General features: G+C 55.8%; 1 protein-coding gene across 5 annotated transcripts in view; it reads left to right on the top strand.

Moving 5' to 3' along the window:
* The window catches only part of strbp (spermatid perinuclear RNA binding protein), a 74,168-nt gene that overhangs the window by 25,597 nt on the left and 34,580 nt on the right, over nucleotides 1–13,991 (top strand). For all 5 annotated transcript variants that reach the window (XM_064309627.1, XM_064309629.1, XM_064309626.1 and 2 more), the window contains one exon: nucleotides 12,756–12,905. In XM_064309627.1, coding sequence (XP_064165697.1) covers nucleotides 12,903–12,905 — 3 coding nt within the window. In that variant the 5' untranslated portion in view covers nucleotides 12,756–12,902. The remainder of the gene's footprint in view (nucleotides 1–12,755; nucleotides 12,906–13,991) is intronic.

The following is a 13,991-nucleotide window of genomic DNA, read 5'->3' as shown; positions in this document are numbered from 1 at the left end:
CCACGCCCATCGCTAGTCCAGCCCCAGCCCAGCTGTTCTCCCAACACAAATAAAATCTGACCGTGGAGTCGTTGTGTGACGTTTTTGCTGCCGAACCTGACCAGAAGCAGCGCAGAGAAGCTAACGGGACCAGCAAGCCTGCTTCCAGCACAGCTGTGGAAAAGGGGCGTCACAAATCAGTTTGGTAGGCAATTTGTCTTGGCCCTTAAGAATCAAATGAGCCATTTTTGGCTAACATCCAAGCTATTGTGCAAATTGGACTTTAAAAAGTTTTTTTCAAAATTAATTCCTGTCATAATTTGTTTATTTATTCATTTTTTTAATGATGCTACAGACCCAAACACAGCACAGAATATAATCTCTGTGAGACTTGGCAATACGTTTTTTAAATATTATTTAAATTAGTAGGAATTGTTTTTGACAAGGCTTCCATTTTCAGCATCAAGTACTATGTTGACAAGGTGGTTGACTTTCTGGGTTTTAAAATCTTCCATTTTGGCACATGTTTTAACAGTACCAACAGTTTTTGTGTGCAGTGAGGGATGCCACAGATATTTGCTGAGGAAAATACACTTCAAGTGACTCCAAAGCAGTTTGTACATCAGTGTTATTTTTCCAGGGGCAGTACATATGAACAAGTATATTATTTAATAACATTGTTTCACAATTAAAACATTAAATATCAGTTGTTATATTGTTCTGGTTTACGTTGAGAACTGCTGTCTTGGGTGGCATAAACATATTTTTTTGAGAAATAATTGGGTAACATACACAGATACAACCTTTGGAGGTTTAAAATCGCTGTACAAGCTGCTTTGCATTCATCTTGCTTTAGACCATGAACCCCCAAATGCCCTATGCCTGGCATGGTAAAGCTGGAGATCAGCAGAACCTTCTCTCTCTATGTCTGAAATATCCGTCATAGCACACAAAAACTGTTTGTGGCAATGGAACACATGCACTTAAAGTGAAATCAAATGAAAGAACCCTGGAAGTGAGCTGTCCTTTTAATGACAGGGTAGCCTCTTATCAGTTACCTCTGCCTGTGTGAAATATTCATTAGAGCGGAGGTATACTGTCGCTTTGTAAGCTGACACTCCAGCCACATAATCCCCCTTGTTTCCGTGGCTGCGCTGTAATGCGTGCGTGTGACTGTTTGAGGAGGCGGTGCTACAGGGTGCGCTGGTGCCATCGGAGCCAGTGGGGTAGAAGGGTACCCTGGGGCACAACCAGAACACCTCCAGGCAGCCTCTACTGCTGCACTGTGTTCCCAGAATTCCCTGCTTTAAAACTTCAAAGTATGAGGCCGAAGACCAGAAATCTGTTTTTCTCTGCAATGTAATATTCTGCAATTCTTAGCTTTGCACTGTAGTACGTAGCAGTGTTTTGATGTGTAAATGCATGGATATGTTCTGTGTACATTCCCCACACTGGCAACCTGACAGCTCTAGAGGAATGGTGAAACGGGGATTTGTGCGTTGAGGTTTTCCAGCGCACGCGTCTCCTCCGGGGTCATTTCTGTGCACTAGGACTGCTGCGTTTGCACTTGTCCGTTTGGTTGTCACGGTTCCCGGTCCGTCGGTGGCAGGTCAGCCCAGCGACATGCGGGGACTCTGCGCTCGCGTGTCCCTGCTGAACCCACAGGCCCTGGAGGCCTCAGGCACGGCATCATGGGAGTAGCTTTGACGAGCTGCGTGGTGAAAAGATGGTGGGGACTTTTAAAGAGGCCATGACACCTTTCTTCCCTCGCTCCCCCCGGCCCCCTGCGAGCTCGCTCACGTCCACCCGCGCCCCGCCGAGGGTGTGCCCGTCCGCCCCGCTTTCCGGGGGAGGGAACGGGCGCAGCCCAGCTACGGCTCACCGGAGAACACGCGGCGCCAAGTAGCCATGGCGACGGTTCCCACGGGAAAGCTGTCGCAAGGCCGGGCTGTCACATCTCCTTTTCCGTGCGGAAGGGTGGCGGTCGTGCCTGCCGGAAGAGAGCGTCCGTGGGGGCGCGGCGGTGGAGGGGGTGTGGGGGGGACCCTCAGGACCGCAGGCTTTGCTGAGGCAGGCTCGTTCGGCTGCGCTCCTCCCCCGCTCCGCGCGGCTATTCTACTTTTCGCACCGTTTTGGCTTTTTCCCCGAGCGCACCGGGGGGCTGAGGGATGGGTGAGGCTCTTTTTGGTGAGGCGATAAGCGGGAAGAGGTGCTGCAGCAGAGCCCCCCCCCCGTCACCCTCGCCGTTTCTCTGAGATAGCATCTGAGTCCCAGCCCCCCCGCGCGGCCCCGCCCGGCCCGGGCCTCATTAGGCATGTGCAGATGCGTGCTCTCCAGTGGTTGTGCTTGCTGATTAAGCTGCAGATTGGAGTGGAGCTGAGCCGGGCTGTGCTCGTGGGAGAGCGTGTTTCCCGGGTATCCTGGCACAGGCGGGCTGCTTCACCCAGCAGCCTGGTACTTCCTGAGTGCCCGGGGCTCCCCGGGCTGCCCAGGCTGCCAGCGCGGCACTGAAACGCTGGAGACCGCCGGGTGGGGACCCAGCGAGCAGGGACCCAGAGTGCAGGAACCCAGAGAGCAGGAACCCAGCGAGCAGGAACCCAGAGAGCAGGGACCCAGCGAGCAGGGACCCAGCGAGCAGGGACCCAGCGAGCAGGGACCCAGAGTGCAGGAACCCAGAGAGCAGGAACCCAGCGAGCAGGAACCCAGAGAGCAGGGACCCAGCGAGCAGGGACCCAGCGAGCAGGGACCCAGCGAGCAGGGACCCAGAGTGCAGGGACCCAGAGAGCAGGGACCCAGCGCTGGCGCCCTAGAACCGCCCAGTCGAATGAGCAGCGCACGCGCCCTGCGCCCCTGTGCCCCTGTGCTCCCGCACCCCCGCGCCCCCGTGCCCCTGCGCCCCCATGCCCCCGGACCCCTGCGTCCCTGTGCCCCCGTGCCCCTGCGCTTTCTGCATCGCTGCCTGTCTAACAGCAGAATGGATCTGTCTGATGGATTCAGGGACAGGAGCCAGATGGAGTATGGGATATGGAGTTGGGGACGGTGTAGGTCGGCCGTTGTGATTGGACGGGGGCGCGCCGTTTGCTCGGATGCTGCTGCCAGCGCTGCCCTTCTCTCTCCGTACAGCAAGCCTTCCTGTCGCTAATAAATTGCTCTTGTTGAGCTGGGCTTCCAAATTGACCTGGAATGAATAGATCCACTGATCTGCTCTGACTGCAGCTAAGCTGGGACATGCAGTGCACACACAAGCATTAAATCCACATGAGTGCACACACACACACACACACACACTCATAATTACAGCCACACACACACACACTCACACTCATAATTACAGCCCCACACACACACACACACACACACACACTCACACTCATAATTACAGCCACACACACACACACACACACACACACTCACACTCATAATTACAGCCACACACACACACACACACACACACACACACACGCACTCATAATTACAGCCACACACACACACACACACACACACTTATACATGACACACACACACACACACACACACTCACTCATAATTACAGCCACACACACACACAAACACACACACACTCACACTCATAATTACAGCCACACACATACACACACACACTCATAATTACAGCCACACACACACACACAGACACACACACACATAATCACAACACACACACACCCCACACACACACACTCACTCATAATTACAGCCACACACACACACACACACACACACACTCATAATTACACCACACACACACACACACACACACACACACCACACACACACACACACACACACACACACACACACACACACACACGCACGCAGTGAAGTGCAGTTGGTGCGTGCTGCGTGCGGTGCGGCGCTGAACAGGAGCAGATGGCTGTGCGGGGTCTTGTGAAGCTGCTGCACAGGGTTGGCTTGGGTGAGGAGAGGTGCGGCTGTGCGTTCAGATACCTCCCCGTATCTACTGTGCAGATCAGCAGCAGCCATGGTCCTGTACAGCAGCGGCGTTGTTTCTGAAAAACGGCGTTCATGGACGGCTGTTTCCCGCTGTCGCGCAGAACTGGAGGGCGAGGTGAGAGAGAGCTGTCGGCGGGCGTGGAGGCGGTCCCCGGTCGGCCCGCGGTCGGCCCTCCCGCGCCGCGCTGCTGAAGCGGCGGGGGCGAACGCCGCGCGCCCAGCCGCCGGACCCGCTAATAGGAGAGCCGGGGAGGAGCCCGGCGAGACGCCAGCGCGCTGATATCCAGGGCTCTGTCCCATTAGCACGTTAGCGGAGGCCCTAATCCTCTGCAGAAAGGGCCGCGCTCTAAGCCGGTGTTTGGTAATTGAAATGGCTGTGTTGGGCCCGTGGAGGAGTGGTATTTACAGACGCTCCCCGGGGGCGGGCAGCATGCTGAAATTCCTCCCGTCTGTGTGTGCGCAGGTGACATTTAGGGTGCAGATTCTACACTCTGCGCTCTCACTCATCTCCTATAAACAGACAGCAGGAGCAGAATACCACAGTCCTGAACTCCGCTTCACCCTTTTTTGAAGTAACAGAAAAAAAAGCGGCCGTCGGTAATTCAGGACGCGTTTTGGCAGAAATGGAGACGGTAGACGGCCGACGCTGCCGTGGAAACGGACGTCTGATGGATTGTTCGCACGGCGCTGAGCGCCGCCGTTTGATCCGCCGTTGCCGCGGCGCCCTGTGGGAGCGGGAGCCGCCCAGGTCCTCTTTCCTCGGGTGGAGCGGCGCGCCCGTCGTGGTGGCGGGCGGGCGGGGCGGCCTCGTTGCCCGCTGTTGACCCCGGGCCGGCGAGGAAAAGCCAAAAGCTAACGGGAACCTGTGAGAAATCCCACTGCAGCGCCTGCTGCAGAACAAACACCCCCCGCCTGCCAGAGCCACGCACGCGGGATACGAAGGAGGCCTGACTGTCCGTCCCCCTGTCTGTCCGTCCCCCCGTCCCCCCGCCCCCCCCCGTCCCCTCCTCTTTCAGTGTTTGGCAAACGTACAGAGAGCTCTGGGGCGGTGGAGGCTTCTCCAGGATTTTCAAAAGGGTGTTTTACCTTTATTCTGAGCGCCCATTAGCATGTTTGTCAGAAAGCCCGGCCGAAACAAAAAGCCTCTTTGACCAGCTTCTAAAAAGCCTCCGTTAATCTCCCAGCTAAAAGCCCCCTCCCTGAACCCTGGGTCCTCCTCCCAGCTGTGGCCCGCTTCTCTAATAGGCTTGTGGGTCTGTTACCAGGGCCAGCGAGACCAGACCTCAATCAAATTAAAATGTTCATTCTTAATATGAGAGCATTTTCTCTTGACACAGTGTCTGGGCAGATGTGGGGTTCATACCCAGGGTGGCGTGAGACAGCGCTGGGCCACTTTAGCCTAGCGGCCGCAGGAAGTGGAACCTGCCAGGTCACCAACAGCACAACACTGGGCCCCCTTTAGCCTAACAGCAACAGGAAGTGAAGCCGGACAGGTCCGCACAGTGCTGGGCCCCTTTAGCCTAGGGGCCACAGGAAGTGGAGCCTCTTGGATCACACAGAGAACAGCGTTGGGCCCCTTTAGCCTAGCGGCCACAGGAAGTGGAGCCCGTCGGGTCACAGAGAGCGCAGCGCTGGGTGACGTAGCGCTTCCCAGACGGCGCGCGTCGTGGCGCTCGCTCGCTCGCCGCACGAGCTTCCAGGAGTGAAAGCGGCGGACGCGGTCCTCAGACCGAGGGTCCGTCAGGCTAATTGCGTCCTCGCTGTTGTGCTGGGGCTGGTGTGAGAGAGCCTTCGGGGAGCTGCAGAAAATAACAGCGCAGGCATTAACGGCCGCGTGCTCTGTTTAATTAGCTCTGCTCTCTGCTTTCTCATTAAGCAGGCTGAGCCTCAGCATCTTCTGCAGAGGAGAGCTGTGAGTGTGTGTGTGTGCGTTTGTGTGAGTGTGTGTGTGCATTTGTGTGTGTGTGTGAGTTTGAGTGTGTGATTGTGTGTGTGTGTGTGCAGTTGTGTGAGTGTGTGAGTTTGAGTGTGTGTTGTGTGTGTGTGCAGTTGTGTGAGTGTGCGTGCGCCTGCGCATGCGTGTGTATGTGTGTGGCCAGTCGTACTGGTGAAGGCTGCTCATGTCTGAGGGGACAGAATGGGGGAGTTTAGTGGGAGGAAAGCGTTTAAAGGTTTGAGTAGAAGCGGAGTGTCTCTCTGCACAGCAGAGCAACGTCTTCCTGCAGGTCAGCAGCCCCCCCCCCCCTTGTTATCCATACCTGCCCCCTGGCCAATCAGAGCACAGCATTGAGACCTGACTACCCCTGCATTTCCGTCTCTAACATTGGCAGAGCAGTTCCCCCTTTGATGTGATCCCTTCCCCACGAGCTCAGTCAGGATGTACAAAAGCATACAGATTCATATCTGGGTATCTCTCCATGTGGGCCAAATATTTGAAGGGTCATTTTCGACAGGTGGAATTTTCACAGATTGTGGAAGCGTGTTGTCCCAGGAGACTTTCGGAATCAACCAGATATTTCAACAAGAGGCTATTTAAAGATTAATAGCAGCCGCGCACAAAAATACTTTTGCGGTAACAGTCTGTAGGCAGTTCGATTCTGTAATTGGGGCTCTTCAAAGGGTTTGACTGTGCCGCGGTGCGTTTCTATTTCTGCGGATATGGCAGGAGTGGAGAGGGGTTATTCTGTACCAGCCCGCCGCGTGCCTTCTCCCGTGTCTGAACTAAGAGGATGAAACGTTCGGCTCTGCCCGCGCTTGTCCATCATCATCATCGTCATCATCACTCTCTCTCTCCACTTCGATGAGAGAATCTGTCTGCATAGAGTGGCTCTAATCATATAATCAGTGATTTTTCTTCTCATCGAGAGAATCTACATTTCTCGAGTGGTCTGTTGGTAAGGCGCAGTATGTAAGCATGCTGTGTTCCTCTCCATATGAGCTCTTTGTATGGAGCTTTTTTACCGATGCTCGTGGAGCCACAGTCATAACTCAGAGTGAGCTGATGGGATTTTTTCGCTGCCAGAAAAGGTATTGAAGGAAGATGAAAAGCGGAGAGAGGAAAACGGGAGAGATGGGGGGCCGTACGGGAGAGGGCGTCTGTATTTACATTTCCCCGTACGGCCCAGGAGAGGCCGCTGAGCTGTGGGTGAGCCGCCGCTCTTATTTATGTGATCAGATCGGCTCTGAGGGACCAGAGGGGAGCCGGCGGCCTCCTCCAGTCACGGGCCCAGGCTCCTAACCAGGCCCGCCTCCCGCTTGTGTGGAAGTGGATTAGCCCTGCGTCACGCTACAGCAGGTGGGGCTTATCTAAAGATGGGAGTCCTTCTTAAGTGGCGGCATTTCCCCTCGATCCTCGCTGATAAGCTGGATTCCGTGCAGGTGGGACTCGGAGTGCAGACTCTGGAGTGCAGTGCATTGTGGGTAATGTAGTACTGCCCGATCCCCTGACAGCAGGCCGGGACCCTGCTGCCATGGAGATGACGTCCGTCCGTCATCCATCATTCATGCGGTCTCCCGCCTCAGTCCCCGCCCCCTCCAGACAGCTCTGCGCAGCCGGTCTGACCTGGATAAACACGGACCGCAGAAGAAACCAGCGGCTTTATGAATAATGTATCCGGCGGCAGGCCGAGGCGCTTTTAAAGTCCTCAGCAGCCCCTGGGAGCGCCAGGAGCTCGTCCTGACTGCCCTGGCAGGACGCCACCGTCGCGGTTCCGGAGCGCCTGGTTCTGAGGCGGCGCGCTGATGTTGAACAAGCCGTCTCCCCCAGCGCTGCTGTTTCCTGGCCCAGCAGCTGTCCTCGACACGCTCCTCAGAGGCTTTGCGCTGACCGGCCGTGCTGAACGCCCACTGCGTAAACGCTGCAGTGTCCCCTCTGCAGGACATGCCTCGCCAACGGACGTGTGCAGAGTACTGAAAAACAGAGAAAGCCCAACGATGGCGTCGAGCGTCGCGCGTGCGGGGTGCTGCTGAAAAACATGGGCCTAACGAGGAACCAATCAGAGCCCGGCGCACGGAGGGGGGCGGTTTTATTTCTGCGGGGAAAACAGAGCTGTCGTTAGAACGACCGCAGGGGGCAAAGAGGCAGAATTATTCTGACATTTTCTGGGAAGGTGTCATCGCAGTCATTATGCGGGTAATGGATTTCTCCCTGGCGGTCCCACGGCCGTGCCCAGGGCAGTAAAGTGAATCCGGTCTGCTCCGTGCCGGGGGTGACCCGGCCTGAATGGCGCTGATCAGTACTATCAGCGTCCCCCCCGTCGAAATCCCCGCCACGCGCCGTGTTCATCAGCAGAAAAGCGCGTCCTCGTTTCTCCTGCAGATGGATGTGGACGTTGGCCGCTCAGAGCGGCTGGGAAGGGCTTCCGCGGCGCTGCGTTATTTAATCGCGCGCGTGCGGCTGGGTGCCCAGGCGCTCGGCGGTGCGGCCGCCGCGCTGCCTGCGCAGAAAGGCAGTCCCCGTCGCGTGCTTTTCGGAAGCGCTCGTTCCCCGCGCGGCTGCCAGCTCCTTTGAGCCGCGCAGCTGGCCTGGCCCGCGCGCGTCCGTCCCGTCATCCAGGGAAACCATTTTGGAACCGAATGAGAGCGTGTTATGAAAATGCGCCATATTAATGTTCTATTGAACAGAAAATGTCATCTGCCCTGAGACATGGCAGCCGCATAACGCAGTGAGAGTTCTGTGAAATGGGCGGTGGCGATGTGGCCCTTCTCAGGAAGAAGACAAACGGTGGCCTTGCGTTTCCTATGAACTGAATTTCTTCACTCTCCAAAGAAAGAAGAAGAATGTGTACTAAAAAATATTTTAGTTGCTTGCTAGGTAGCCACTGCAGTCAACTAATACACACTAAGAGTAACTGTGAAAGCTAACCTGTCTAATCTATGCAAAACACTGTCACACTTCCACCCTGCTTTCTTTGGCATAGATGGCACTGGTTCTCTCTCTCTTCCTCTTTATCTCTCCTCCCTCCCTTCCTCCCCCTCTCTCACACATGAACACACTCACACCAAACACGAACACACCACACACAGACACAGACACCCACACACACCCTGGTATTAATATTTATAATCTGGTTGGCTAAATTATTCAAATACTGGTGTTGTTGAACTTGATAAAGAATATTGGGGTGAATTGTACTAGGGTATTGTAGTATTTGTTTATAAATGAAAAAGCAGATAACTAATGCTATGGACTGAAGTGGTCCTTTTGAAGAGCGGAGGTGGTGTGTGGTCTCAGGGCTGTGATGGGTAGAAGCCAGGTGCGCAGTTCCTCAGCTCAGTACACTGCGTGCGGCTGTGTTTGCGCTGTGTGGCAGTAGCGTGTGAGGGAGGACAGCCGCTCCACACTCAGAACAGGTGAAAGCTCGGGGGGGAGCCCGCTTCCTCATAGTGACACATTCCTCCTGAGGGTGGCTGTTTGCCCTCCCCCACCTCCCCCCGCAGCGGAGCATCGTTGCCGTCCCCGTCAGCGCCTCCTCTTCAGCCCCCCTGCAGCAGCCGGCTCGCCGGCCGGCGTGCCTGGGAGCCTGCGTCCGTCTCAGGCTTGGGACCGCCAAGCCGACTCGGCGCGGGATGACTAGAGCAGATCTGCCTGGTTAGCAGACCTGGCCTGGCGTGCTGGGCTCCTGCCACTCCGGTTTCTCCTGCTGTTCAGCTCCTCCTGTTCAGCTCCTCCTGTTCAGCTCCTCCTGTACAGCTCCTCCTGTTCAGCTCCTCCTGTACAGCTCCTCCTGTTCAGCTCCTCCTGTACAGCTCCTCCTGTTCAGCTCCTCCTGTTCAGCTCCTCCTGTTCAGCTCCTCCTGTACAGCTCCTCCTGTTCAGCTCCTCCTGTACAGCTCCTCCTGTACAGCTCCTCCTGTTCAGCTCCTCCTGTACAGCTCCTCCTGTACAGCTCCTCCTGTTCAGCTCCTCCTGTACAGCTCCTCCTGTACAGCTCCTCCTGTACAGCTCCTCCTGTTCAGCTCCTCCTGTACAGCTCCTCCCGTTCAGCTCCTCCTGTTCAGCTCCTCTCATTGATGGTGCTGATATGGGCCCAATCAGAAGCAGCCACTTGTCTTTCTGTAGTGGGTTCACTTCAGTTTCTGCAGCGTAGAGTAAGAGAATGGTCAAGAGCGCATATTTCTGGCTCCGTAGCGTGGGCCAGATTGAACCAAATTAAGACGCCCTTTTTGCTCAACCCACATTTGTAAGGGGGGAAAAGAAAATTTGTTACGACGAACTAAAGTTGTTTGGATTACTATTAAAGCCTGCTGCCGCTACTGCTACCGTTTCTGTTAATACTACTAAACTGACCCTTGAACTGAAGTTCTCTCTCCGTGCTATTAGACGTTTTGTCATCCTGTGTAATAGCTTTGGTAAATGCACTTGAGGACCCGTGCCCTGTGAAGAGGAGAATGAGCAGGGATTATGCTGACACTGTTCCCAGTGTGTGTGGAGGTAGGCGAGTGGAAGGGAAGTGCTGTGCAGCGCTAGGTCCCGCGCTTATCTTATCAACCAAGACGAAACAAAAGCTCATAATAAATGAAGACTGAAGCATATCATTGTTACATGCCGTTGCCCTGGAGTGCATCTGGGTGTATCTGTGCGCACACACCCCGGTGTTGGACCACTTCCTGTTACTGCTCACGGAAAAAGTGGAGCCCAGGTGTTAGAGGCCAAAGGTCTTCGCTCCACTTTCAGACTTTCATTTTTATCTGTGGTGAGAGAAAAGGGGGGGGGGGCCTGAACTGAGCAGGGGGAGCTGGTACAGTCACTGGTCTCGCTACTGCCTCCTAGAGCCCGGTTGCTTCAGTGCGCTCTGTTTGGCAGCTGAAATGGCCGTGGGCTGGTTTGAGCTGACGCCTGCGGAGCCAGGACGTCTCTGCTGATATCCGCTGTGTCTCTGAGTGAAGGACAGCTCGCCTCCGTCGCCTTTCAGTGAAAACCCAAACTGGGCTTCCTGCCCAGAGAGGACGCAGTTTGCCCTGCGCATTTTAACACGTTTTCAGTGGGCAGAAGGTAGAAAAGCTTGGCTTACAATCCTGATGGCTATTTCTGGTTGAGGGTCTTCTGCCGTTCTTCTGTAACGTCGTTCCTTGCTTACAGGCAGGCGGGCTGACCGGAGGAGGGGTGCTTCATTTTGTTTTGTGGTACATGATGTGTCTTGTGCGTGAATCACTCTCCGTCGAATCATAACACTATAGCTTGTGTCTCTGAGGTGCGGAATTAAAAGAGCATAAATTGATTGGCCCACAGTAAGAATTCCCCGGCCAATCAGCTGCTCCCAGAGCACACGCCCGCACGGACCGAAGGCTTTATGTGTCCTCACTCAGCAGTTAATATTTTCTCTAATGAGTTCTGTGGCTGGAATATGCCTGCATTGGAGCCAGCGAGGATCGATGGTGGGCTCTCAGGCACGGGGGCAGTGGAAGCGGAGCAGGCGGGGGGCGGGGCTTTCAGGGTGAACCAGGGGTCAGGAACGCATTTGCCAGATTGGGGGGCGGGGTTTACGCTCCCTGACCCCGACCCCTTCCCCTGCCCTTTTGACTTCTGCAAGCGTCTCAGTGTCGCGCCTGATCATCTGAAGCTTAACCTCACCAGGGAAATTACATTCGGAAATGCACTGAATTCATGTGGATAATTGGTTGAACTTTTAACGATTCCAGTTCCCTTTGATCCACGCGTTGTTCTATGTGAAATGTCTGGGCGGATGCAGGTGAAGCGCGTAGCGGTGTTAGCGGCTAGCTCGCGCGCCCATTTGATGGAGGCAGCCCGGGCTGTAGATGAACTGTTTAGACGGGACAGCGGCCCCCGCCTCCTCCACAGCCCCGCCCACCTCATAAAGTATGCATATCAGCAGGGCTGAACGGCACACCATAAACCAGGCCGCAGAAGGCATGTGTGCTCTGTGTGGCTGGGAGGGTGGGGGTGTTGGGAGAGGAAGTGGGTCATGTGAGGGGTGGGGGGGAGGGGTCTTCCTGGTACCAGAGCTGCCGTTGTGACTTCAGGTCCCAGCACAGCGCTTTGAGGAACATAGCCAGGGGCTGTCTGAGGTCCACCTCCTCACTCTCCTCAGTGCCTCCTCACACTCCTCTCTACCTCCTCTCTCTCCTCTCTACCTCCTCACTCTCCTCTCTACCTCCTCTCTCTCCTCTCCACCTCCTCTCTCTCCTCTCTACCTCCTCACACTCCTCTCTACCTCCTCACTCTCCTCAGTGCCTCCTCACTCTCCTCTCACTCCTCTCTTCCTCTGACCTCCTCTCTTCCTCTCTGACTCCTCTCTCTCCTCTCACCTCCTCTCTCTCCCCTTCACTCTCAGATCCTCTCTACCTCCTCACTCTCCTCTCTACCTCCTCAAACTCCTCTCCACCTCCTCACTCTCCTCAGTGCCTCCTCACACTCCTCTCTACCTCCTCACTCTCCTCTCCACCTCCTCCTCTTCCTCTCCCCCTCCTCTCTCCTCTCTCCTCCTCCCTCCTCCTGCCTCCTCTCTCTCTTCTCCTTCTGCTGCTGCCTCTCTTCCTGCTGCCTCCTCTCTTCCTGCTGCGCTCCTCTCTTCCTCCTCTCTTCCTGCTGCTTGCCTCTCTTCTCCTGCTCTTCTGCTGACGCTCCTCTCTTCCTGCTGACGTCTCTCTTCCTCTCTCTTCCTGTGGCTCCTCTCTTCCTCTCTCTTCTGTAGCACTCTCTCTTCCTGCTGAGTCTCTTCGTCCTTCTTCTGCTGAGCTCCTCTCTTCCTGCTGACGCTCCTCTCTTCCTCCTCTCTTCCTGCTGACGCTCCTCTCTTCCTCCTCTCTTCCTGCTGACGCTCCTCTCTTGCTCCCCTGTGCAGGTGAAGTGCAGGAGTTGTTGCTGTCTGGCAGGGCGTCTGTGGGGAGCGCATGAGGAGACCCGTCCCAGCTCAGGCCCCACCCAAACACGCACCCTCACTGGAGAGAGAGACGCAGGAGCACGCGCTGTCTCCACTCCTGCTGCAGTCATGGTAACCCGTCTGCTGCCTGTCTGTCTGTCTGTCTGCCTGTCTGCCTGTCTGTCTGTCTGTCTGCCTGCCTGCCTGCCTGCCTGCCTGCCTGCCTGCCTGTCTGCCTGTCTGCCTGTCTGCCTGTCTGCCTGTCTGCCTGTCTGCCTGTCTGTCTGTCTGTCTGTCTGTCTGCCTGCCTGTCTGCCTGTCTGCCAGTTTGTCTGTTTGCCTGTCTGTCTACTGGTGTGTCTGTCTGCTGGTGTGCCTGCTCGCCTGTCTGTCTGTCTTCTGTCTGTTTGTCTGTCTGTTAGTGTGTGTGATTTTTTGTGTCTGTCTTGGTATGCATAAATGTGTGGGTGTACATGTTGGTGAATGTGTGTTTGTATATGTGCATGTGTGTCAGTTTGAGAGAGGGAATGTGTGTATGTGTGTGTGTTTGTGTGTGTATGGGTGTGTGAAAATGGGAATCATCATATATTTTGCAGAGTGCATGTGAACATTCATTGTGTGTGGGTGCGCCTGCGTGTGCTCGTCCTGTTCAGAATCACGGCAAGATGGCGGCAGCGCTGGCATCCCACACACGGACGCACGCAGGCTTCGCCTCTCTCTCGGCGCTGTGTCGGCACGCGTCCAGGCGATGGAGGGGGAGGAGTGAGGCGCGGGGAGAGGGGGGGCGTGGGGGGGGGCGTGCGGATGGCTGCTCGTGGAGGGAGTGACTCGGAGCCTACCTGGTGATATAGCACTGTGTCAGCGACTCGGGAAAGAGAGAGATCAGGGTGTGATTAATGACCCTCACCTCCGACTGGGGGAGCCAGGCCTCCAGAGACTGCAGAGCATGAATTATTAAAGCCGGGCGGTGGGGGCCGGGGGGGGGTGCTCATAAATAACCCTGGGTAATGAGCGTGGAGCGAGCACTCCGCAGGAAGAGAGGGGTGACCTTGGGCTCACAATAGCTTTGTGAAGCATCAGCCACCTTGTTCTCCCGCACTTCATCTCTCTCTCTCTCTCTCTCTCACACGCACGCACGGCGTGTACGAGAGCGAGCGAGCGAGCGCGCCCGGCTCTGTGTATGCCTCGCCCGGCCTCGGCGCCGCGCACACCCCGCGT

Source organism: Anguilla rostrata, chromosome 14 (genome assembly GCF_018555375.3).
Source record: "Anguilla rostrata isolate EN2019 chromosome 14, ASM1855537v3, whole genome shotgun sequence".
NCBI lineage: Eukaryota > Metazoa > Chordata > Actinopteri > Anguilliformes > Anguillidae > Anguilla > Anguilla rostrata.
Note: the sequence above shows the minus strand (reverse complement) of the source record. Positions and strands in the feature narration are given on the sequence as shown.